The sequence below is a fragment of the Myiozetetes cayanensis genome, unplaced genomic scaffold, assembly GCF_022539395.1.
Source record: "Myiozetetes cayanensis isolate MyiCay16 unplaced genomic scaffold, myiCay2020 scf5-8, whole genome shotgun sequence".
Classification (NCBI taxonomy): domain Eukaryota; kingdom Metazoa; phylum Chordata; class Aves; order Passeriformes; family Tyrannidae; genus Myiozetetes; species Myiozetetes cayanensis.
Genome location: NW_026087742.1, coordinates 406337 through 428825, shown reverse-complemented (window position 1 = coordinate 428825; position 22489 = coordinate 406337). Strand labels below are relative to the sequence as shown.

The window sequence follows — 22489 nt, the reverse complement described above, 5'->3', positions numbered from 1 at the left end:
GCACACTGGAATCCCTGTGGGAGCTGGGATTCAGCATGTGCTTCCTCCTGAGGTGAAGGGAGCAGTTAACACATCTCAGTGTCACCATTTTTTGTCTGTCTGCAGACTCAGGAAGACAACATTGTATTGGTTCACATTCGGAAGAATATCTACACAACCATATAGGTTAGAAACTTTACTTTTAAATTAAGTTTTCAATTGTGTAGGAACTGTTGGGAGGTATCCAGGGTGAATCTGGTACCGCATGCAGGCCGGTATTGATATAATCCATCTCCTTTCTTGGAGTGACAAAGTAAAATTACCGTATGAATTCAAAATATGACCTTTCTTTTAACGTTCGGTAAGGTCACTAGAAGCTTTTTAACTTTATGTTACAACTGAATTTGAACTTTTTGCTACTTCTTCAGTTATGAAATATTTTCTAACTAAGATATAAAGCAAATATTTGCATATTAATATGGACAGGTATAAAGTAATTTAGATTCATATCAATGACTGCAATATAGAATGGTTTGTTTGGGTTTTTTCCTCAGCAGCACATAGTTTTTCTGTTGATCCACTATTTAATTACAGACCCATCACCACAGCTCTGTAACTCATGCTGAATCTGTTCTCAGAAGTGACACAGACCTGTGATTAGGTCTCCATTTTTGGATCTGTCATTTCTGATCAGCCTCACTTATTTTCGTAACACCCAAACATTTTCTATGTGTTAATCTTCCAAATTTAGCCTGTGCTCTGGAGGGTCTTTGGGGCAGTTTATCAGTGGAAGAAATTCAGTGAGCAAGGCTTGCTGTTCTTAATTGCAGTCAATTGTGGCGGTGCTTTTACCAGTGTAAAACCAGAATAACTTGTGCTCCACCTGTTACACTGGTGCTGTACAAAAGAACCCAGCTGAAAATCAAGTACAGGCTCTGCTTGCAGAGTTGGTGTGTTGGGAGAGGGAGGCCAGAGGAGCTTTGGACCAAGTGTGGTGACTCAGAGACCAAAGCAACCCCCCCCGTGCTGCTCCCCGAGGAGGTTTCTCAGCGTAGCCATGCCCCTCGAGGCCGGAGCCAGCAGCGGCAGACGCTGTTCATAGCAAGGCCTTTCTCACTCCTGCGTGCTGTCAGCTGAGGCTTGACTGCACAGGTGAAGCTCGTGCAGGTGGTTCTGGAGAAGTGGCACTGACCTCTTTACTTGCAGTGAGCCATCGGTCCCAGCCCCAGCAGCCAGCCCAGCCCCAGCGGACCCTGCTGCAGCACGTGGCACAGTCGCAGACAGCAACGCAGACGTCTGTTGTGGTGAAATCTATCCCCGCGTCCTCCACAGGCGCCATTACCCATATCATGCAGCAGGTTGGACCCTTTCTTTTCCCAGCAGACTGTAAACAGCAGCAGGCTCTCTGAATTGTATAGGGCCAGGGCTTGTTCTGAGGGAGTGTGTCATGTTGCTGCCACCGAAAATGCTCAGTGTACAGGCAAATTAATAATTGTAAAATTACCTTAATGGCCTTAAGCTGAAGGAAGGCGGGTTTAGATTAGATATTAGGAAGAAATTCCTTACTATAAGGGTGGTGAGGCCCTGGCACAGGTTGCCCAGAGAAGCTGTGGCTGCCCCATCCCTGGAAGTGTTCAAGGCCAGGTTGGATGAGGCTTGGAGCAACTTGGGCTAGTGGAAGGTGTCCCTGCCCATGGCAGGGGGTGGCACTGGATGGGCTTTAAGGTCCCTCCCAACCCAAACTATTCTGTGACTGTGTTTTGGTGGTGAGGGTGGTGGTTGTTTTGCAGGGGCCTGGACTCTTCAGATGGTGGTGGTGGTAGTGCAGGGGGAGGAAGGCTGAGCAGAACGTGGGGAGTACCCAGAGCACACAGAGTCACTGCCATTTGAGGGCTTCAGCTGGTGAAAAGGCAAACTTCTCTGAATCAGAAGTCAGATCATATTTAGATCAGTACCATGAGGATCCCAAACACTTGAAGCAAACACTGCAGCTTGTGGTGAAATCTTACTGAAGCCACTCCTTTGCCTTTGGTCAGGACCCGCTCAGCTCTGCAGTGCTTTAAGCTCTGGGCACCTCAGCTGTGCTCCAGAACAGTTCTGTGTTAGGGTTCTAAACCCCTGTCAGGGTGTGGATTTCCATGGGTGTTGGAGGAGGCTGCTTCCTCCTTGCTGAGGCCATTTGTTAGTACCTTTATCCTGTGGTGTTCAAAGTGTAGAGTGTAGGTTGCTCACTCCCTCAGATCCCTCAGAAAATCAGACGTTTGTGCGACGCCCAAGAAAAACTGCAGTGCAGTTTGGAGAAAGGAAGGAGAAGGGAGGATCTCTGCTGAAATAAGGTAGACTGCAGGCATATGGGGACCTGCAGAGGAAATCATGGATATGATGACCAGGCTTTCAAGGGGCAGAGTAAAAATTGTGCAGAGAGACTCTGGCTTTAACTTGGAGCTACTGGTTCAGCCACCTACTACTCGCTGCTGCTTCATGTCCACCTGCCAGGCAACCCTGGGGGACTTTGAACCTCAGTCTGACTCAAGTGAGGTGTACAAAATCCCCTGAGGATTAGTGATGCAGTTAATGTTCTCACCTAGAGATGTACCACAGCTTAACGTGATAAAAATAGCTATTTCTTGCATATGTATTGTGGAATCTCCATGTAATAGTATCTTTGTATATGCAAATTGGGAGCCTGTAATGGCAAAATAAGTTACAGTCCATTTGAAGCATTAAAAACTATTTCTAGATTGTGTATTTGTACATTTTTTCTTCACTAACTTGCTCTAACTTCTTCTTCTTAAGGCCTTAAGCAGTCACACTGCATTTACGAAACACAGTGAACAACTTGGGACTGAGGAAGGAGAAGTGGAAGAGATGGACACCTTAGATCCTCAGACTGGCCTGTTTTACAGATCTGCCTTGACCCAGCCACAGGCACAAAAGCAGCAAAAACTGAGTCAGCCACAGCTGGAACAGACTCAACTGCAAGTGAAAACTTTGCAGTGCTTCCAGACTAAGCAGAAGCAGACAATCCACCTGCAGGCTGACCAGATCCAGCACAAACTCCCACAAATGCCCCAGCTTTCCATAAGGCATCAAAAGCTAACCCCCCTGCAGCAAGAGCAAGCACAGAGCAAACCAGATGCACAGCACCCCCCCCACCACATGATGGCCAAAGAGAGGCAACTCCCCACCTTAGTGGCACAGCCACAGCAAACTGTAGTGCAGGTGCTGGCAGTAAAAACCACGCAGCAGCTGCCCAAACTGCAACAGGCACCAACGGCACAAAAAATCTACGTGCAACCCCAGCCCCCCCCGAGCCAAATGCAGCTCCCTGCCTCTTCAGACAAGCAGCCAGCGAGCCAGGTAACGGAATATTGATAGCATGCACGTCCTGCTGTTCAGGCAAAACAACCCAGCCAGCCCTGGGCTGTAGCAGTGTTTTGTCCTGGCACAAGAACTCCTCATCCTGCTGGTGTTCGTTATCAGAAGGTTGGCATTAGGGAGGAGAAGCACATGTTACAGGGGAAAGATCCACAGAGCTCACAAACGTGTTTTGTTGGACAGTTCTTATTAATTTCAGCCACCATTGGTGCATGGAGTTTGTCCCCCTAGTTATTGTCTTTTAATTTGTAGGTATGACACGTTACTAATTTCCATTCCCACAGCACTTTTTGTTTCTGTGGAAATAAAGATGGATAGACTGCAGTCCCCTAAGGCTCTCCATTGTTCCTCCTCCTTAGTAGTTTACATCTTCCTGGCTTTCATGTACAGGAGTAATTTGATTTTCCTTGGGAGGGAAAAATGTAAAGACTGAGGAACATGGAAAAAAAAATGTATTTTAACTAACTCCAGAAAGGTACCATTTTAATTTTTTTTTTTTGGCCCTTTCAGGAATACATGTGAAAACTAGAGGCTTTAGCAGACATCCCATGGGGCTGTAAATCCCAAAGGAAAATGAGGCTGCTGTGGTATTATACTGCTACAATCCTTATCTACTAGCAGCCTAAAAAGCTGCTTTTCCCCAGGCTTCAATTAACTGTCGCCCTATCATTGCTAGTTCCTTTGTTAAAACACTGAGTTTCAACTGTCTTCCTAATAGCAAGTATGTTGTTTGTGCCATTCTGTCCTTGGAAATACTGATTAGGTTTTCAATAAGAAAAAATTAACTGTAATTTGCGCAACAAAAATTTGATTTTCAGGTGCAACATCCAACTCTAATGCAAGGATCCACTGTTACAGAGATAACTTTTGGGGGGTGTCAGCCTCCTTTTGTTTCAGAGGTAGAAGGTGGCAGTGGTGTGCCCCAGCTGGCACTGCTGGTTACCAGCCTATTTCCCATGCAGGCACCCCCGGAGGCAGCAGTAGCAGATACTTTGAGAGTGTCTGTGGTGGAAGCTCACATTGATGCAAACATAGAGCACACAGTAGTGGATCCCCCAAACAAGGCCACGTCCACTAGTAAAGTCTCTAGTGAAGCAGAGTCGTCACCTTGTCCCCAGGTGCCTCGGGTGGCTGCTCTAGGGACGACGGCAACCTCCACCCCCCAGCAACAGCCACGGACAGAGCCCAGCCCAGCCCCTCCTGCTGCTGCTCCGGCTGGCACAGAGAGGAAACCCGAGGCACAGGGAGTGCCCCCAACCAACCAGTTTGTGCACATTCAGAACCTCTCACAGAAGAAAGCTGAAGAGAGCTCCTCAGAAATTGTTGTCCAGGTAAGAGGAGAGCAGAGCGAATGAGGGAAAAGGTTGAGCAGAGCAAACTCATGTCTGATGTGATGGCAGCCACTGAATGATGTTTGAGTGTTCTGGGTTCTTTTTCTACTCTTACTTATAATGGATTGCTACTTCAAAGTGTGTCATTGTTCTCAAATTGAGCTGGAGTTTCTCTAGCACTGCATCATCCACGGCATCCTCAGTGTCTTCCTCTTTCTGTTAAAACAACCAAGCTCATCTCATTTTACAAAGTACTTTCATTTGAGATGGGTAAAAACATGACCTTCAACACTTAGTATGGAACTGTGTTCTAGAATCCTTCGTAATATCTTTTAATGTTACCTCTGAGTATAAAATTATCACCAAAAAATGGCATAGTGGAGTTGTACTTACTGGGAAAGTTTAGCAAATAAGGTCCTAATTCAGACAAAAGCTTTTTAACTTAATTATGACTAGACTTACCACTTCTGAGATGAAATGATTATTGATCTTCAGCCTAAATGCCTTGAATTATTGCTTAACTGATGCTTGATATTTTAATTGATTCTGCTGTCTTAAATATGGTGGTTTATGTTGTAATGTCAGAATGTCAACTAAAATATAGAAGTCTTCTGAGTGGTATAATATGGATATAAATAATAGCTGACACAGTCTGTGTTCACACAGATGAGAGCGTGGATTGAAATGGTTGTATTATGCATCATTTGTGTTACAGTGAAAATGCTGCTGTTCTTGGAAACAATTTGTGTACAGAGGTCTCACATTTTTCATGCTACTTTGTAAAACCATCACTGTGGTAGAAATCATCATTTTTGTACTCATTTATAGTCCTCCTTTCCCTAAATAGGCAGAAGTAGATTTCTGTTTTACTTCAAACCTGTATGTTTTGAGAACCTGTCCTGTTTATCCCTGTGGCATGCTATGAGCCCTTTCAAAAGTCAAATACTGCCTGGAATTTCAGTTGTATAAAGTTGTAGATTTCGCTTCTAGAACCTGGGAAAGTATAAACAGAAATAAATAGCTTAGATATAAATAATAATAGTAGCTTAGAAATAAACAGCTGTCGTGTTTCCCCAGCCTCTGTGCTGCTGCAGCTCTGAGCAGGGCTGGAGCTTGTATTGAATTTAGTACAGAAAACAGTTAGTCATCCCAGAGTGCCTGGACAGTGCTCACATATCTTGGGGTGTCCTGTGCAGGGCCAGGAGTTGGACTCAGTGATCCTTGTGAGTCTCTTCTAACTCAGGACATCAGAATGGCTTGTCTGAAAAAGATAAGAACAAGATAAGGCTGAAGAAAATATTCTCTCTGCTTTGGGTTTGGGGAATGGTGGATGATGGGCATTGGTTATGCTGTCACAGACCTTTAGGGAAGATCAAAGGCCAGGATCAGTGCCTGAAGAGGAAGATCATTCACATTTTACCTTTCACAATCCAGTGAAAGGATGCTTTGAAGCCTGAGCTGGGGAAAACTGCCCTTGGAAACCAAATACCTTTTCCCATGAGTGCCTGTGCTCACACAGACACCTTTACCTGTCCAAACTTATTTGCTAAACTTAGACATTTCCTTTCTTTCAGACTATCCCTCACTATTCCATCCCTTGTCACTCCAGCTCCAACGTGGTGGTGGAACCCAGCGGGCTCCTAGAGCTCAACAACTTCACCAGTCAGCGCCTGGATGACGAGGAGACGGCGATGGAGCAGGATGGGGACAGTGGCACGGAGGATGGCACCGAGCCCAGCCCCTCCCGGAGTTCTGCTGAGCAATCCTAAGGAACTGGGACACGCTGGAGTGCACTTTAGAATATCTTGGGATTCTGAGTGTCCAAGATGCCCTTGTCTTGTGATGTCCTAGAGCACTTTGCCTATTAGAGTTGTTCGTCGGACCCTTGAAGCATCAGTGTGTTTTAACAGGATAGTGTTGCAAAAGCTGCGTCTTCAAAAGTGTTTCCAAAAAAAAAAAAAAAAAAGAGAGGAGAAAAGATGTAGTTCCCAAGATTTAGTAAACCTGTGACAGTGGAATGTACTCCTGCTCAGACACCAATCCGCAGCAAACTCTCCAGCTCGTGCTCTGGAAGCCCTTGCCCATATACTGAAACAGCTCTCAGTAAAAAGGGATCATCACTTTGCTATGTCCTTTTGTGGAGAAAAACACCATCAAAGAAAAGAAAAAAAAAAAGAACATTTAATAAATGCTTGTATTTTCAAATAGCATGTGAGAGAAAAAGTGTCTCTGACAGTGCTGGAATTTTGGAATTGGTCAGCTTTCTTGCTCACTTAGAGATAAGATTTTTTTTTTTTTCATAAGACTAAAAATATATTTTTTTTAAATTCTTGTTGGTGAATGTTTGGAAATAAGCAAAATCACTAACTGATAGCAAAGTGGATTTGCTGGTGGATTTTGTTTTCATGCTTTACAAGAAGTAGGGTGATGGTATATGAGGCATTTCTTTGTGCCATAAGTGCACAAAATGCTCATCTACTCCAGTTAATCTTTGATTATTTATTGAAGTGAGGCCAAGTTGTTGAAAAAGTTCCTGTGAAACAGGCAGTTGCTTAATTCTGATACAAACTGAGTGGGGGGGTGTCTTTTGCTATAAATCAGTTTTTCAAAATTGGGGATAAGTGGTTCAACATCTTTCCAAGTTGAACTTGGGAATTTAGAAGTGATGTAAGGCTTTTAAAAATCTGTATTTTACTCTTACATGCTGTTCTTAAAGTTGACCATTTGGGAAGTTTAAAAGCTTAAATGGGCATACAGGGGTAGGTTTCCAAAATTAGCCTTATACCTTGGCTTGTTGAAGCAATACATGGGGGTTTGTGATAGTTACAGGTCACAGAGAGAGGTCTGGGTTCAGATGGGACAAGAGACCCAGTTTTAATACATTCTGGTAATCAAGACTTCTTTTTTTTTTTTTCCCAAATGTGTATAAAACCATGTTTTTAACTGTTTTGTATAGATTTCATTATAAATAACTAAGCATTTTACGACTTTGCCATATCATTTAACTGTACGTACGTCTGGAAGCCGAACTGCCCACAGTTTGGTGCTGAAGTACTACTGTAAGTAGATCTCATCCAAAGTCTAATACAGCTCTTTGCCTCAGTCTTTTTTTTTTTTTTAAGCTGTGATTTTACTGTTGATATTGTAGCAAAGGTTAAATTCCAAGTGGAGTAACTCAAAAAAATACAAACCCTAAAACAGGCTTATCTTACTTGTCCTGAGTATCCACCTGTGTTAGAACACACAGTAACCCCTAGGTGGGGCTCTTGGTTTTCATCTAACCTCAGTTATCTTAGAAATTAAGTCACTATGACTTTCATATACTTTTTTTTTTCCTTTCTTCCATCAGCATTAGTTCCAAAATAATGTAGTTTATTATGGTAGAGAAGTGTCCTGATAAATTCACCATGCAAATACTGGAATAATGGGTTACAAAAATAATGATTTCTGTGTTGCCTTTATGTTGAAATAGGTGTTGGTTTGGTTTCTGCTGTCCAGGAATGGTCTGTAGTTGTCCATCCCCAGCTGTGAGAAGCCCAAAGCAGGTGACACACACAGTTCTTCTGGCCTGTATCAGATTTCAGTGTCACCTGGGCTCTTGCAGGGCTTGAGTGTCCCTGACAAATCCAGGACTGGAAGGCCATGAGAATATAAGAGAGAGTAAGATTTTTCTGAAGTGCTTATGCCCAAGAATGTTCCTTACCTTACAGTTTCTGGTGAAGGGTGTGCTCTCCCCAGCCAAAAACGGATGCTAAGACGTAGCCTAACACTGTAGTGTTGAGTTCCAGTTTATTCTGGTATTTTATGCCAGACCTTTTTTGCCTCTTTAGTAGTGACTGGAGCAAAGATATGAACAACTGTTTGACAGTTCCTTGAAGGCACCAAGTCTCAGGTAAACACATGAAAAGCTTCTCACATTGCTGTGAGAAGGGACTGATTCAAGGTTGGCGGTTGGAGCACATGGTGGGAATGTCTGGGCTGGTGGCAGAAATTTAGAAGAAGGGACTTTGGTAATCAATGTGTTCATTCTTCAGACTCCTCTCCTGCTGCCTTCCCGAAGTGGAACTGTGTTTTGGGCATTCTCTTTACTGAATTTGTCTGTTTTGGCACTTCACCATATGGATACCTTTAATAGTAAGGAATATACAAGAGGAGCTAATATTCAGGACCAATATTTTAATTTCTTTCCCTAGTTACTTGATTTTTGATAATGACAGTAGGAAGACATCCTTGGAGCATTTGGCCTTCTCCCCTTTCCATGAACTCCAGGCGTCGCTGCCTTCTCCTTGCCCTGCCTGGCAGATGTGCAGCTTTTTCCTACCTGCCCCTGGGATACTGACTTCATCCTGCAGCCATGAACCAGCCCCTCACAGCGCTATAAATATCCCTGAGTTGCTAAAAATACACCAGTGTGTAAGGTAACATTTCCATAGCCCGTCCCCCTGACAAGCTGCATCTTCATTCCTGAAATGAATCCGATGCCCCTCCTTGGAAGAGAAGAAAGGGTAGGGATGGTGGTGATAATTTTTGCTATCAGGAATTTGAACAGAACGCATGTAAATAAATGGGATTTAAAAAAAAAAAAATCAAGCAAAACCTACCCGAGAGCTTTTAAAAAATCAAGCCTCAGGGAAACTTAAGATGACATGCTTTTGTTTTTAATGCATAAGTAGTTCCTGAAGGGTTTCCCAGGAGAAGGTGGTTGTGCATCCCCACAGGTGCACTGTAAAGCCAGGTGGTTTCAGCTGGGCAATGTTCAATCCAGAGGAGATCATAATTTAAGGTAAGGAACTAGAACTAAGGAACTAGAAAAATCACACTGCTTTGGGGGTTTGTCTGTACTGCAGAAAACTATGTTTAGGCTCTGTATGTCTCTGCTGGGCTCAGGACTTTCTCCTTCCCTCAGGTTTAGTGTAAACCATGAGGACTGTTTGCCAACAGCCTGTGCAAAGTTTCCTTCCTATGGGACTGAGTTGCTAAGTGCTGTAAATAGGAAAATGGTACCTGGGAACTTGCTCGTTTTTTCTAGGCAAAAGGGTCTTTGAATTATTTGGTGCAGGAAAGATATGGAGAAGTTTTTAAGCACTGTGGACTGAAGAGTAACCACATGGTCTGGAATCATTTTTGAAGCCCAGGACTGCCCACAGCAGGGGGTTGAAATGATGATCTTTAAGGTCCTTTCTAACCCAACCATCTGTGGTTCTGTGATGACTGTTAGAATTGTCCAGCAAACACTGCTCCAGATCAGGCCCTACTCAAAACTTCCTATGATTTTAGTTCTACCTAGTGCTTGGCCTCTTTTGAAAAGCAGAGGGCTTTCTAGTTAATTTTTTTTAATGGCATCTCGGTGTTTTTGTCATCTTTCCGTCTCTGACTTCCCTGGAGAGAAAGGGAAGTTCCTCACAAGAAGCTTCTCGATGCCCAAGACCTGAATACAGCCAAGGGCTGGGAACGGTCCTTCGTGCCCACACATGATCCCTGAAGTTGGCAGGAACCTCTGGAGATCATCCGGTCCAACCCTCTTGCTCCAAGCAGGGTTAGAGTGCTCAGGACCATGTCCAGCTGGGTTTTTGGAAATCTCCCATGATGGCAACTCAACAACCTGTCCCAGTGTTTGCCCACCCCCACATTCTTTTTTTCTTTTTTCCTACTCTGTGCTGTGTTTTCTGGTTTTTGCCCTTGGTTTGTTTTGGACATGAAATAGAAATACTATATTGGTCTGAGAAGAGGTTAACAGCAGCATGAGAACAGGCCACAAGGAAGTAGCACAAATTTAGTGAGAACAAAGCGTTGTAGCTGCAGTGTTCCCAGAAATAGGGATATTTGTTTTCCTCTCCTGACTTTTAACTTGTATGCTGTCCCTTCAGCCACTTCTGGACTGCAGAGACACCAGGCACTAACAAAACACTGCCGTCAGCTCTCCCTTTCTAGTAGTTCTTAATATTAAAAAAGTAAATTGCTTTGCCAAAATAATACAACTTGATCATAATGGGAGTGAGAAAAGGCTGCTCTGGGAAAGACTGACTCTTTCCTTTCTGAAACACGAGCCCTGATGTTGCACATTTGTGTCTTTGTTCGTGGGTGCTGGAGGACTGAGCTGGCAGCAAACGTACGTGAGTTGTGAATTAAACATTCGATCCCACCCTGTCCCCCTGAAAAACACACAATTACTGACGTAAAACACAAATCAAAGGGCAGGTGTCTGTAGTGCATGCCACCTGCATGGAGCTCTCCAGGGACGAGGCCAGGCTTCTCCAGCTGTGCAGTGAGGATGCATAAACAGTCCTGTGCACATGTTTCAGTGAACCTCAGCTGGAACAGCCCAAACTGCATCATCCCCCTGTGAACATCTTCCTGTGAACAAGAAGAATACTTCTTCACTTCTTTTTTTTTTTGCTGCAGTTTGGGCTTGGTGGCAGACTGTGCTTCTTCATGATCTCTTGACAAGAGAAACAGCTCAAAAAAAAAAATCAAGTTACTACCAGAAAACCCCAAAATTCTTTGATCTGATTGTGCTGTGTACTATGACATTATAAATATGAATTCTTCACTATGAGAGGGAATTCTTCACTATGCGGTTGGAACTGGATGATCTTTAAGGTCCCTTCCAACCCAAATGATTCTATGAGTCAGCTGGAATAGAAAAATTATGCTTTTTAACAGTATTGTTCCAGTTCTTTATTCTGCTGTTCATGTGTCTCTCTCTCTGCTTTTACAGGTGGACTTTTTTAATTAGACTTCTAAGCACAGAAGCCTTTTGCTGAAGCAAGGGAGACCGTGCTGGACACAGGTGACTGGGGCATCACCCAGCAATGATCCTTCTTGTGCCACTCTAAAAACCACAAGGGAGTGCTTTTGTGGTGGGGATAATGCATTGCCCTCACCAAGGGTTCATACGGAGGGAAGCACAGCTGGAAAACTCTGGTCTTTTTCCAGCCTTAGTGATTCTATGATTAGTGTTTCCCTTGTCCTCAGGCCTTTCCTCTCAAATAAACCCCAGCAGGTTGCTGATCAGTTCCCTCCCTTGGGGAAGGCAAGCCTTTGTGGTGAAGAGGCTGAGCAAGGCTGGCATCATCATGGTCAGACAGTCTCTCTGACCCCAGGCTAAGAAATCACTTGCTCTGCTCTTTGCCTTGGCTCCCCCAGCCCTTGGCCATTCCCTGCTCCCCAGGGTAGTGTACCATTGGGGTTCTGAGTTGCTTGGATACTGTGTGGACTGAAGGCGAATAAAAATCATGTCAATAGAAAAATGCATCTTCTGGAGTCTCCCCACCTGTCTCCAGCCCCCCTCATGTAATTAACCAACTGCTGTGCCTTTCCTTGGGCCGGTTTTTGCCACCCTGAGCTGCTGCTCATCCTGTGTCCTCACTCAGCAGTTCTCCACAGGGCCCTGCAACTTCTGTCCCTAATTGGTGGCTTCCAGTTGGCAAATCATCACCATTCCAGCACAATTCCTCCCTCCCCTGAAGAGTAAGACCCAGCTGAGATCCCCTTCCAGGGCTTTCCCCACACTGGCTGCTCCTCAGAGGAAGCCCGTGGTGTTGAGAATGAGTTGTGCTCATTTTTAGCCTTATTTTGCTATTAGATTAGATGTTATTTATAGAGAGAGATATTATCTATCTATCTGTAGCCTTTATTACTTCATTTTAGTCCAAGTTTACGAGTTAGACTGAGGAATCCATGGAAGTCACAGCTCTGACTGCAGGTACAGCCATGCAGTGATGTCCAAGGTGTTTGTAGTTTTGATATGAGGTGAAGTGTTTTGCAGGGTTAGGCTGAAGTGATTTGACTGGGTTTAAAGGGAATCTGCCTCAGTCAGTCCATGCTGCTGGGAGCAGAGCTGCACAAGTTGAGACCTGCTTTTGAGCTTTGGTTCTGGTTAATTATATGCTGAGATTTATTTTTCAGATGAGAAGGAAATTTACTTGTTTCCTCAGGTTTGCAGCACTTCTGGCAATTTTTATATATATAAATGCATATATACTTAAACGGTGTCAGCTAATGGTTAGTTCATTGTGCTGCTTTCTGAAAACACATGATAGTAATTCCTTGTTTCTCCCCTGGCACCAGAACTCATGTGGCTCCAAAGCAATGATGCTGAGGATCCTTAGAATGCTCTGAGGAGCATTCACAGCAATCAGGCCTCATTAGCTGCTGCAAACACCCATTTTCCTCCCACCTGACCCCAGCACCAAGGCTGCACTTGCAAAGCCAGAGTCCTTCTTCCCTGGGGAGGAATACAGGGATGTTGGGAACAGACACATATTCTGACTTCAGTTTCCAAGGAAAAGCAGTCCAGGTGCTGAGATTATATGCAAGACAAGGCAGTTGCTGTCATGCTGAACTGTTTGCTGAGGGTGGCTGGGCAAGCCCTGAGTCTGTTTGCAGGGATGGAGTTTTTTGGGCTGGAACGTGCTTCAGTGGTGGGGGGGATATTTTGAGCTGCCTTTCCCTTTACTCCAAAATGATTTTCCCACTACAAAGAAAGTCTGGAGGTACCACTTCAGAAGCTGTAGCAGAACTGAGGGTCAGCCGCGATTCTTCTGAATTTTCAAAAGCCACTTTTCCCTTTCTCATTCCCTGACTTATGGCAATACACGTGCTCCCAGTATATAGCAGTAGTTGTGCTCCCAGGAGCCTGTCTTCATGGGTGCAGCTCTCCCAGGAAGCCAGACAGGGTCAGAGCACGGTCCTGAGCGTGGCTGTGTGGTTGTCAAGGCCTTAACTGTTAACACAACTGCTATTAGTGCAAAGCAAGGAGAGATGATGCTTCACAGAGCTGAGCATGAGCTCCTGGGTGAAAGTGATGAGGCAAAACTCAGCTGTTTGCTCAAATGTAGCTGCAAATCATATATATATGTGTGTGTGTGTGTGTAACTATATCTATGCTTTATACTACAAAGCAAAATCTCACTTGAAAATCATAGAATCACAGAATGGTTTGGGTTGGAAGCAACATTAAAGCTTATCCAGTGCCACCCCCTGCCATGGGCAGGGACACCTTCCACCAGCCCAGGCTGCTCTAAGCCCCGTCCAACCTGGCCTTGAACACTTCCAGGGATGGGGCAGCCACAGCTTCTCTGGGCAACCTGTGCCAGGGTCTCCCCACCCTCACAGCCAAGAATTCCTTCCTAATATCCAATCTAAACCTACTGTCTTTCATCTTAAAGCTAAATCCATGTCTTCATGTCACTTGGTTCTTTGTTTTAGGCTTTAAATGGTTAACTTCACATCTTAGCTGGTCTTTCTCATCCTCTTGTAGTTGATCATAAATACACTGCAGTGAATTCCATTTAGTAGATAACCTTTGTGGAGTAGCTTAGATGTGAACAGTATTTTCTAGATTACAGATAAGACATACTCCCTGTCTAGGACACTTTGAAATCTGATGTAGTTGAGTCAAACAGAAGGCAGAACATGAGAAAATATTTCTTCACAAGGATTATCTGAGGTTGCCAGGGATTAGAAAAGAGGAGTGCTGCTTGGAGAGCTGAATTTTAAGCAGTGCTTTGAAGAGAAGAGGACATCTGACAGATGAACACAGGGAAAGGGCAAAGGCACAAGGCCAAGAATGTGAAGAGATAAAAGAAATTAGATGAGAAGATAGAGATAAGCCATTGCACTGTGGAATAATAGTCTGGATCTTGGTCCCAGCAGGGAGAGCCCCAGTTATGAAGGTCAGGGAGCAGTACAGGTAGAAAAGGAGAGGTCTTAGGACAGTCGTGTTTATAACTTCAATTGTGTGACTGAACACTGTGTGAGGTGTCGGTCTCCAAGAGGGAAGTGTGGACTTGGGAACGAAAGAAAAGGAGTAAGTGATGTGCTGCAGCAAGGACAGGAAAGGAGGAAAAAAAAGTCAAAGATCTGGGAGTTGAAGGTGGAGAGGTGGGATCTGGGAGGAAAATGTGTTCATTTCCGGGGAAAAAAAAAAAAGTGTGTTTGAAATGCAGGTTCTGATAGTGAGAGCTCCCTGTGGGTATGTCAAGATAGAGGGGGAAGAGAGGTCAAACCCCAGTGCCAAGGTTCACTTGGTGGCTGTGTGGCAGCAGAAGCACAGATGAAATACTTCAGGAGAGAAGGGGGATAGAGGGAAACACAGAGGTCCAAAAACCTACACAGACAAAGGATGTGAGAAATGCCCTGGTTTAGCAATAGAAATGCAGAGAGAATGAGTGTCTCCAGCAGCTCAAACGGAACAGAGGAGAGATACCAGGAGGTGGGTGGATTACAGGCAAAAATAAGGAAACCCATTAAAAAAAGTTAGGAAGACAGCTTTTTTTTTTTTTTGCCTTTTTTTTTTTTTGCCTTTTTTTCCTATCTGTGCTCAGTGCAACAATTCCCAGAAAAAAAAATGAGTGTAGAAAAATAACAGCCTTCTATGAGCCAAAATTCGATTATGAGTGGAAAAACAAACTCTTCTAACAGCAGCTGCTGTTTTATATGTGGGCCATAAAGTACATAGTATTATGAAACTTGGAATAATATTTAGCAACTACAGTAATCTAGTTAATTTTTTAATATATTTTCTCTTGCATCCTGTTTATAAGATGTCCCTGAGCATCTGCAATATTACAAAGATGTATTGTCATGACAAGGTGATTAGAGGAGATTGTTTGCTTGGGGTGGTGGTGATTAATTAGAGTTTGATTTACAGTCTAGAAAATAAGTGGAGCATGTTAACACTTTGGTTGATAGGTCTTCAGCTAGTCCAAGCTGACCTGGGTCATTTGAAGACTAAACTTTGGTCTGCCTTTCTGTTCTTGGTTTTAATCAAAATCATGTCATTTTACAATACCTTGTAATTTATTTACCTATCTGGGCCATGGTTTTTGGCATTATTTATACTGTGTTTTATTTCAATGACGTTACCCAAACCATATAAATCAAGTCTGGAATTTAACTTGAGTGTTTCTAAAAGAAATCTGGTATTTACCCTCAGAGGTTCTGACCCAGGAAGTCTGAAGGGAGTAGGGAATCAGGACAGGGATGGTTCCAACTTCAGCACAGATTTAGCAGGTTATAAAGTTTTCCTCAGCAACCATTCCCATGCAAGGATGCCCTAGAAGATATCTGTGCATGACTGAGGAATCTCATGCTGCTTGTGGGATTTGGGGCTGGGCCAAGTGCTTGCACAACTGCCTGAGGGATTGCAGACTTCCCGGGTGGGCAGGAGGGAAAGACTCCCTTTCCTACCCGCCTGAGCATCTTCCCTGGCGTGTTGGAGGCAGAGGGGTGCAAGTCACCACCGAGTTCAGCAGGGTGGGCAGAGCTGGGAGCCAGTTTCCATGCTGGGGCAGCTGATTTTGTCAGCTTCTTCCAGCAAAAGCAGCAGAATCAAAGCAAGAGCAGAGGCTCAGTCCGTGTCTCACCTGAACACCTCGGTGGCTGCATTTCGCCGGTGTAGAGCAGGGACAACCTGCATGGCCACAGTCTCCCTCCACTCATCCTGCACACAAACAAGAGGCTTCTTTCCCAAGACTTACTTGGCTGCTTCCAGCAGCTCCAGCTTTCCTAGCAGAGAAGGACAGGGAGGGTGTGGGGGGGGTGGGAGCCCCCACCCTGCTCGGTGTGTGCAGCAGTAGCAGGGAGTGTCTGTGCCAGCAGCCAAACAACCTGTTCCCCTGGGCTGTGGGGGTGTGCAGGAGTGAGTCCAAAACCAATAACCCCAGAAACACAACAATTAGCACACACGCAATTAAACCTCCCTGCCTAAAATACCAGCTGAGAGCACGTATTTACCTACTCATGCTTCCTACTAAAAATAAACAGATTAAAGTCACAAACCTCCTGTGTGAGTAGGTGGGGGAAAAAACACCACTTCTGAAGTGTAGCATGTGATATAAATTGCTCTGTGCAGCGTGTCCAGGCTCCCTTCCCATCTCACCCTCCATGCAGCAGTTTGGATTGAGCTGCTGGACAATTCATGCCAACAAATACCAGGACAGTGTGTCTGGTTTGTGTCTATGTTGTTATCAATTATCCACAGCCACTGCAGCCACATTTCCCAGCAGAAGTTATCAGAAATTCTTCCCTTTTTTTTGTTTACCTGTTTGTTTGTTTGCTGGAGACACCAGGGCACCAGAGTAGGACTCAGATCCTAAGTTTGTAGTGAAATGTTGGCATTTCTGTGATTTCTTTCCCTGAAGGCACGAGTAATATTCCTGTTAGGCTCAGGAAATTAATTTGGACACTCCCTTTCTTCTGGGCTGAAGTTGGACATGAAGTGTCCCATCACAGAGCCCGGGTTATTTCTGCCTCCTGAGCGTGCCTGGGTAATTAATTCTCTCTAAGGCTGTGCCCACACCAGCAAGCTGAACTTGTCTATGACTGCTCTGCAGCACTGACACCAGCTGGTCCTGACAGCCCATGTCACCAAAACATGGTGTCTTGAGGAGAGGGCTGGTTCTGAGTCCTCATAGTGTTTAGTTTACTGGAGAAATGATACTTGGAAGCCTGCACTGGGTTGGATATTAATTGCCACAAGGTATTTGCTTATCTTCCAGAGTTTTTTGATCCTCTACGGTTTCATCAGAAATGGGACAGTCCCTTTTACTGTTCTTACTGTCTAGAGAAAAGGCTCCAAATTAGTTGGACCACAGTCCTTCAAAGTCTTTGGAACTTCATAAAGACCAAGCTGCATCTTCCCATCCTACTGCAAAATCCCTTTTCCTTCCACATCCTTTTTCAAGTATGGATTTGGGGAACAAGCTCGGGCATCCAGGCATTAACTCAGTGTAATCTTCTGTTGGATCTCTGCTTCACTGAGGACGTAAATTCTTCTGCTCTTTGTCACCATGGAGATTATTAGAAATACTACCTTGGTGCACCCACACAACCTGCACAGAGCAGCAATTAGATGAAAGCCCAAGTTGTGCACCACAAATTGTTGCTGTCAGTGTCCCCTGGATGAAGGTTATGGCTCTCTCCACTGGCCTTGAACATACTGTGGTTGTTAAATGCCCTTTTCTGAAGAACTCCATACAGGACCACTGTTAGATTTTTATTTTTTTTTAATGAGATGAGAAATTCTTTGTGGTTTATTTTGCCAACAGCAAGAAAACAGGTAACAGATCTCTGAGTTGAAAACTAAAATGAAAAATCATCATGCAGCAAAAAGAGCTTTGAATAATATCTTCCAGACTAACTCCAAGAAAGGCAAATAGGTCCCCTATTTCTTAAGTGACCCACAGCCCTGAACATCTGTCCCAAAATATTCAGGCTCCAGACTGCCAGCAAAAGAAGGACTGGAGGCTGAGGGCTTGACCTTCCTGAAGAAACTGTAAGTGGCCAAAAAAGACTTTGGCTGAAAGGCTCACTGGGGGAGGGATGAAGGTTCACCCCGGAGCAGAAAGGGCTGCCAGTAGTTTGTTCAGATGTAACATTTAAACTGGAGATTTATTGAGAGGTTTTTGTTTGGCTGGTTTGTTTTGCTGTTTCTTCTCTTTGCAAGGTTGAAACTTGTCCAGTAACACTCTGTCTCAGTCTTTTATAGGGACTGTCAGACACTTAATGAAAACCAACCAAGCAAACAAACAAACAAGCAGAGTAAATTTAGAGTCAGCTCATTTGTAAAGAAAGGAGATGGACTGGGCATCTCTTGACAAACTTTCAGGTGAGATGAAACAGAACAAAACCCAAAGAGTTGTTTTCCTTAGCTGCTGCCAGCATTTTTCTATTTCCACCAGCTTCACTGGGCACCAAATGGACACCAAATTTGGACAGTATCATTTCCAGCACAATGCATGATGTGTGACTCCCCTGGGCAGGCTGTGTTTGTGGGGAGTATTGGACCTCGTGGTCTTTAACTAAACACAGGTGAAGCTCTGAGTTTATTCATAAAGGGTGGGATTACTTCAGCTGTCATCATGGAACAGAAAGATAAACAGAGCTAATAAAGTAACAAGGCTTAAAAAAACCCTCCCGAGACTTCAGCCCATCTATAATTTGCACAGAGATTTAACAGAAGCTGCACGTGTAGAGGATGAGGAAGGACTGGCTCTGAAGCCAGTTTTTGGGCTCCATAACAGTTCTGATGGGTAGGCAGAGCGCTCTCTGTATGTCTGAGTTAATGTCTAAGGGCATCCCTAAATCTGTCCTGTAGCAAAGAGGGTGTCCTTGAGCTCAGGATCAGGACCAACGAGCTCACAGTTGCAGTGACTGACTCTCTCCATGGTTTTAGGCTGTTTAAACCAAAACTCTGTAACCTGGTCCGGCCCAGATGTAACCAAGTGCAGCCTGCACCTCTGACCTTGTGAAATTTCCATTATTTATATCTAATGGGATTAACTTCAATATAGGACACAAACCTAGCTGTCTCCTAGGCTAAATTTTATAAACTCCATGCTTTTATTTATGCCTAATCCATCTCTCACACCTGATGAAGGGAATGGGTTTCCTTATCCAAAACCCACAAAGTCCCCAGGAGGACTCAGAGTGAAGGCAAAGGTGCTGAAGAATAACAGCAAGATGATTGTTCCCTTAGTGTGATGCTTTTATCCTCTCACAGCAATGCTGGGAGGCACAAAAGCTGCTATTCCAGGGAACTTGGAGTGGTTCACAGCTGGAGGGGATTGACACAGACAGAAACTGAAGGGTGTTTAGGGTCTGAAACAAAATACTACTAATAAAAGTAATTCCCTTTCTTGAGAGGGAAATTAATTTCTGGTCAGGCTGAGTGGAATAAGTGGGTTGGAATAATCACAATTGACTGTTAATTATGTTAATCAGTGTATTGGAGTAAGCAGGAAATACTGAATCTGCTTCAGTGACATAAATGGGAAAAAATTGCATCAGGGTTCTCGTTTAGCAGCAGAGGGACACAGTCAGTGATGTATCATCCTACTGACCTGATTTTCTAAGGGATTTGTTTGGGACAGCTGCTAAACTCAATTTTGCACAGCACAGGTAAGAAAAGACAGATCTTCTTTGTTACTTGAATTGCCCCTGAACTTGGTTGTCTCAGTCCCCTGTTCGGCTAAATGTTCTGAGGCAAAATCTACCCGTCCTGTGTGACAGACCTGGCTTTTTCATAGCCCAGGTGTTCTCAGGGCTGTCTCAGCTGTAATTTGCTGCTGAGGACTCGTGGCCTGAGAAGGTTTAGCAGGATTTCAAACTCCCTTCCCCCAGTGTGTGACGGTGATTTCTGAGAAGGGTGAAAATCCGCTTTGCCCGCGTGTGTGGGCAGAGCTCTGTGTGAGTCTGAGCTGGTCTCAGTCAGCAGGACCCCCCCACCTGCCAGTCTGGAGAGGAAGAGCTCCCCCAAACCTGTCTGATGCCCTCTGGGGTGTGATGCAATGTTTCCCCAGCACCAAGGTCCCCATTGCATCGTCTGCTTCCATTTCTACATTTCCTCTGCTCCGACCTGATGTCTCCTCTGCTTTCACTCCTACCTGGTGACCTTTGCATCCTCAAAGTGACTTTCATTTCAATTACTTTTATCAGTGCTTGTTTTCTAGCCCAGTGTAAGAATGTCTCGTGTCTGTGTCTGGTGGAAACTGGGTCCTTGTTCACAAAAAAGGGCCTAAAGTGTAATATTACAGCATCACACACAATGAACCACTTCTGAAGGTCACAGAGCTACAGCTCTGAAGGCAGTGAACACTTAAACTCTTCACTTCTAAAGCTGTCAGGGATGTTTGAAGCCTTGAGCATGGAATGGATTCACATTAAGCTTTGCCGAAAGGTCAGGTTTTCTTAAGCTGCAGTTCCAAATTTGGCTGAAATTGAACATAAAAAAACAGGATTTCTGTCTGGGTGTTGTCTGTTGGTCAGTAATAAGCAGAACCAAACAGACAGGAGCCTACAGAGCATTAAAAGATCAAGCAAATGACACCGGGATGTCCTAAGCTCTGTGCTTAGAGGTCTTTTAACTGTCCCCCTTCAATCTGTGAGAGGACTGGACATCTGGGACGCGTCTGCAGTGAGCAGTAGTTTCTTCCTAAGATATTGTTGCTGCCAAGATAAATCATCTTGTGCAAGTCTTTGGAATAATGACAAAATAATTGTTCCTTTGCACCACATTTCCCAGGGGAGTGCTCCCACCACAAGGCCAGAGGGGAGCAAGTCACCTGAGGAAACCATCGACACTTTCACCTCAAAGTGGCCAGGATTGCTCAGAGCCAGGCCAGACACATTTTTGTTGCACAAAGTCAAACAAACTTGCAGCCAGACTTTCGCCTGCTTCTCCTCTTTTCAGGAATGGTTTTTCACACTTCCCATCCAGCCCTGGAGAGTGAGGAGGTGCTCTGCAACATTCTGGGCGTGTTGGGGGTGGTTTAGGGGCAAGCACAGACTTTCCCTCCCCTCCAGCCCACCCTGGGCCAGGCCCAGGCTGCATCCCCGTGGCTGTGTGTGTGCTGTGACCCCTTTGGGTGCAGGACTTGGTGCCAAGGAGGGTCTCCTCTATGGCTGTGCAGCAGGACCGTGGACTCCCGGGGAGGGGACAACGTGAGCTGTTTTCATTGGTTTGAACCACACATTCCTTCCCGCTCTTTCCTTTAGGGTTTGATTTTTAAAATGGTCTGTGGGGTTTGGTGCCAAATACCTTCATCACTCTTTTTGTGAAACCTTTACAGCTGGGGACTTTCCATGGGACAGGTTGTTTGGAAAAAGTGATGCAAATTGTAAATCGTGTCTGAATTTGACTTAAAATATCTAAGCTTTGGACAACATGTCATCTTACTGAAGATAATACACATGCTCAATGGGTGTCCTTTGAAAACTCACACCAGCTATAAAAGTCCCCTTTATTTTTGAAAATTATTGTTAAAATGTATAGCTGATCCTAAAATTAGATAATTAAATTTGTGCATCAGATAGTGTTAATTTGATAAATAATCAAAATCACAAGATAGTTCATGGCACAAGAACTTTTACATTCTGTAGACATTCAAGGGAAGAAAACCCACAGAATTTTCTCTGTTTTTAAACCATGTTCTCAGATTAGGCCTTAAAACCTATATTTAGACACTTCAAGGCTGATAATATTTCAAAGGTGCCGAGCACCTCTGTTTTCCATAACACAGAAAACTTTTCGACACTTCTCTGAATGAGATCACATTTCTCAGAAAACCTAAATATGGTTGTAGGCACACAGGTTTGACTCATTCACCTGAAGATTTCCTCAGTAAAACTGCATCTCCAAACTAAAGACCAGCTAAACTGAGCCTCCCAACTGAAGCAAACCCCAACACTTCAGGGGCTTCACAAGACGTATCTGGCAGTCGTGATCCCTTACAGGGGAACGTAGGTTTACCAAGGGATTCCATCACAAAGGTTGTGGCAAAGGCACCTCCTTCCCTGCCGCTGTTTTGAGCTCAGAAGTGCAGCAGTAACTGTGGGAACAAAGAGTAGTACAAACCATAAATTGCAGGAAATTTTGGCTCAGGTTTTCTTTCCACTCATGGTGTTTCAGGCTTCCACACTTTGCACAACACTTTGTGTTGTGGGATGTGAAGCCTGATCCCCAGTGAAGGGTCTGCATTGTCACTGGCAATGCTATTGCAGCAGAAAGTTGCCACATTTCCTGTAGTCCACAATGTGCTGAGTTCCTGTTACTGCAGAGATGTGAACGTGATAAATAAGAGTCTGAGTCAGACAAAGCCATCAGACCAGAGTACCTGTTAGATCTCTATATTTATTTTCTTAAATTTATTTTATTTTATACTACTAGTTTAAGAAGAGCTTTAGACTTTGCTGCAGTTGCTAACTGTCTGCCAGGTCTTGGCCAAGCCACAGACAATGTGACTCCTCACACATGGCTTTGGATGTCTGTACAAGATCGAGTCAGCCGTGACTCCCCT

General features: G+C 44.4%; 1 protein-coding gene across 11 annotated transcripts in view; it reads left to right on the top strand.

Moving 5' to 3' along the window:
• EMSY (EMSY transcriptional repressor, BRCA2 interacting) overlaps positions 1-7790 on the top strand; it is a 37614-nt gene extending 29824 nt beyond the window's left edge. For 6 of the 11 annotated variants that reach the window (XM_050332472.1, XM_050332471.1, XM_050332474.1 and 3 more), the window contains 5 exons: positions 106-165; positions 1186-1337; positions 2776-3339; positions 4320-4688; positions 6263-7790. In XM_050332472.1, the coding sequence (XP_050188429.1) occupies positions 106-165; positions 1186-1337; positions 2776-3339; positions 4320-4688; positions 6263-6457 (1340 nt within the window). In that variant the 3' untranslated portion in view covers positions 6458-7790. The remainder of the gene's footprint in view (positions 1-105; positions 166-1185; positions 1338-2775; positions 3340-4319; positions 4689-6262) is intronic. The other 5 variants (XM_050332475.1, XM_050332469.1, XM_050332468.1 and 2 more) reach the window with 3 other exon arrangements.
• Positions 7791-22489: the final 14699 nt, after the last annotated feature.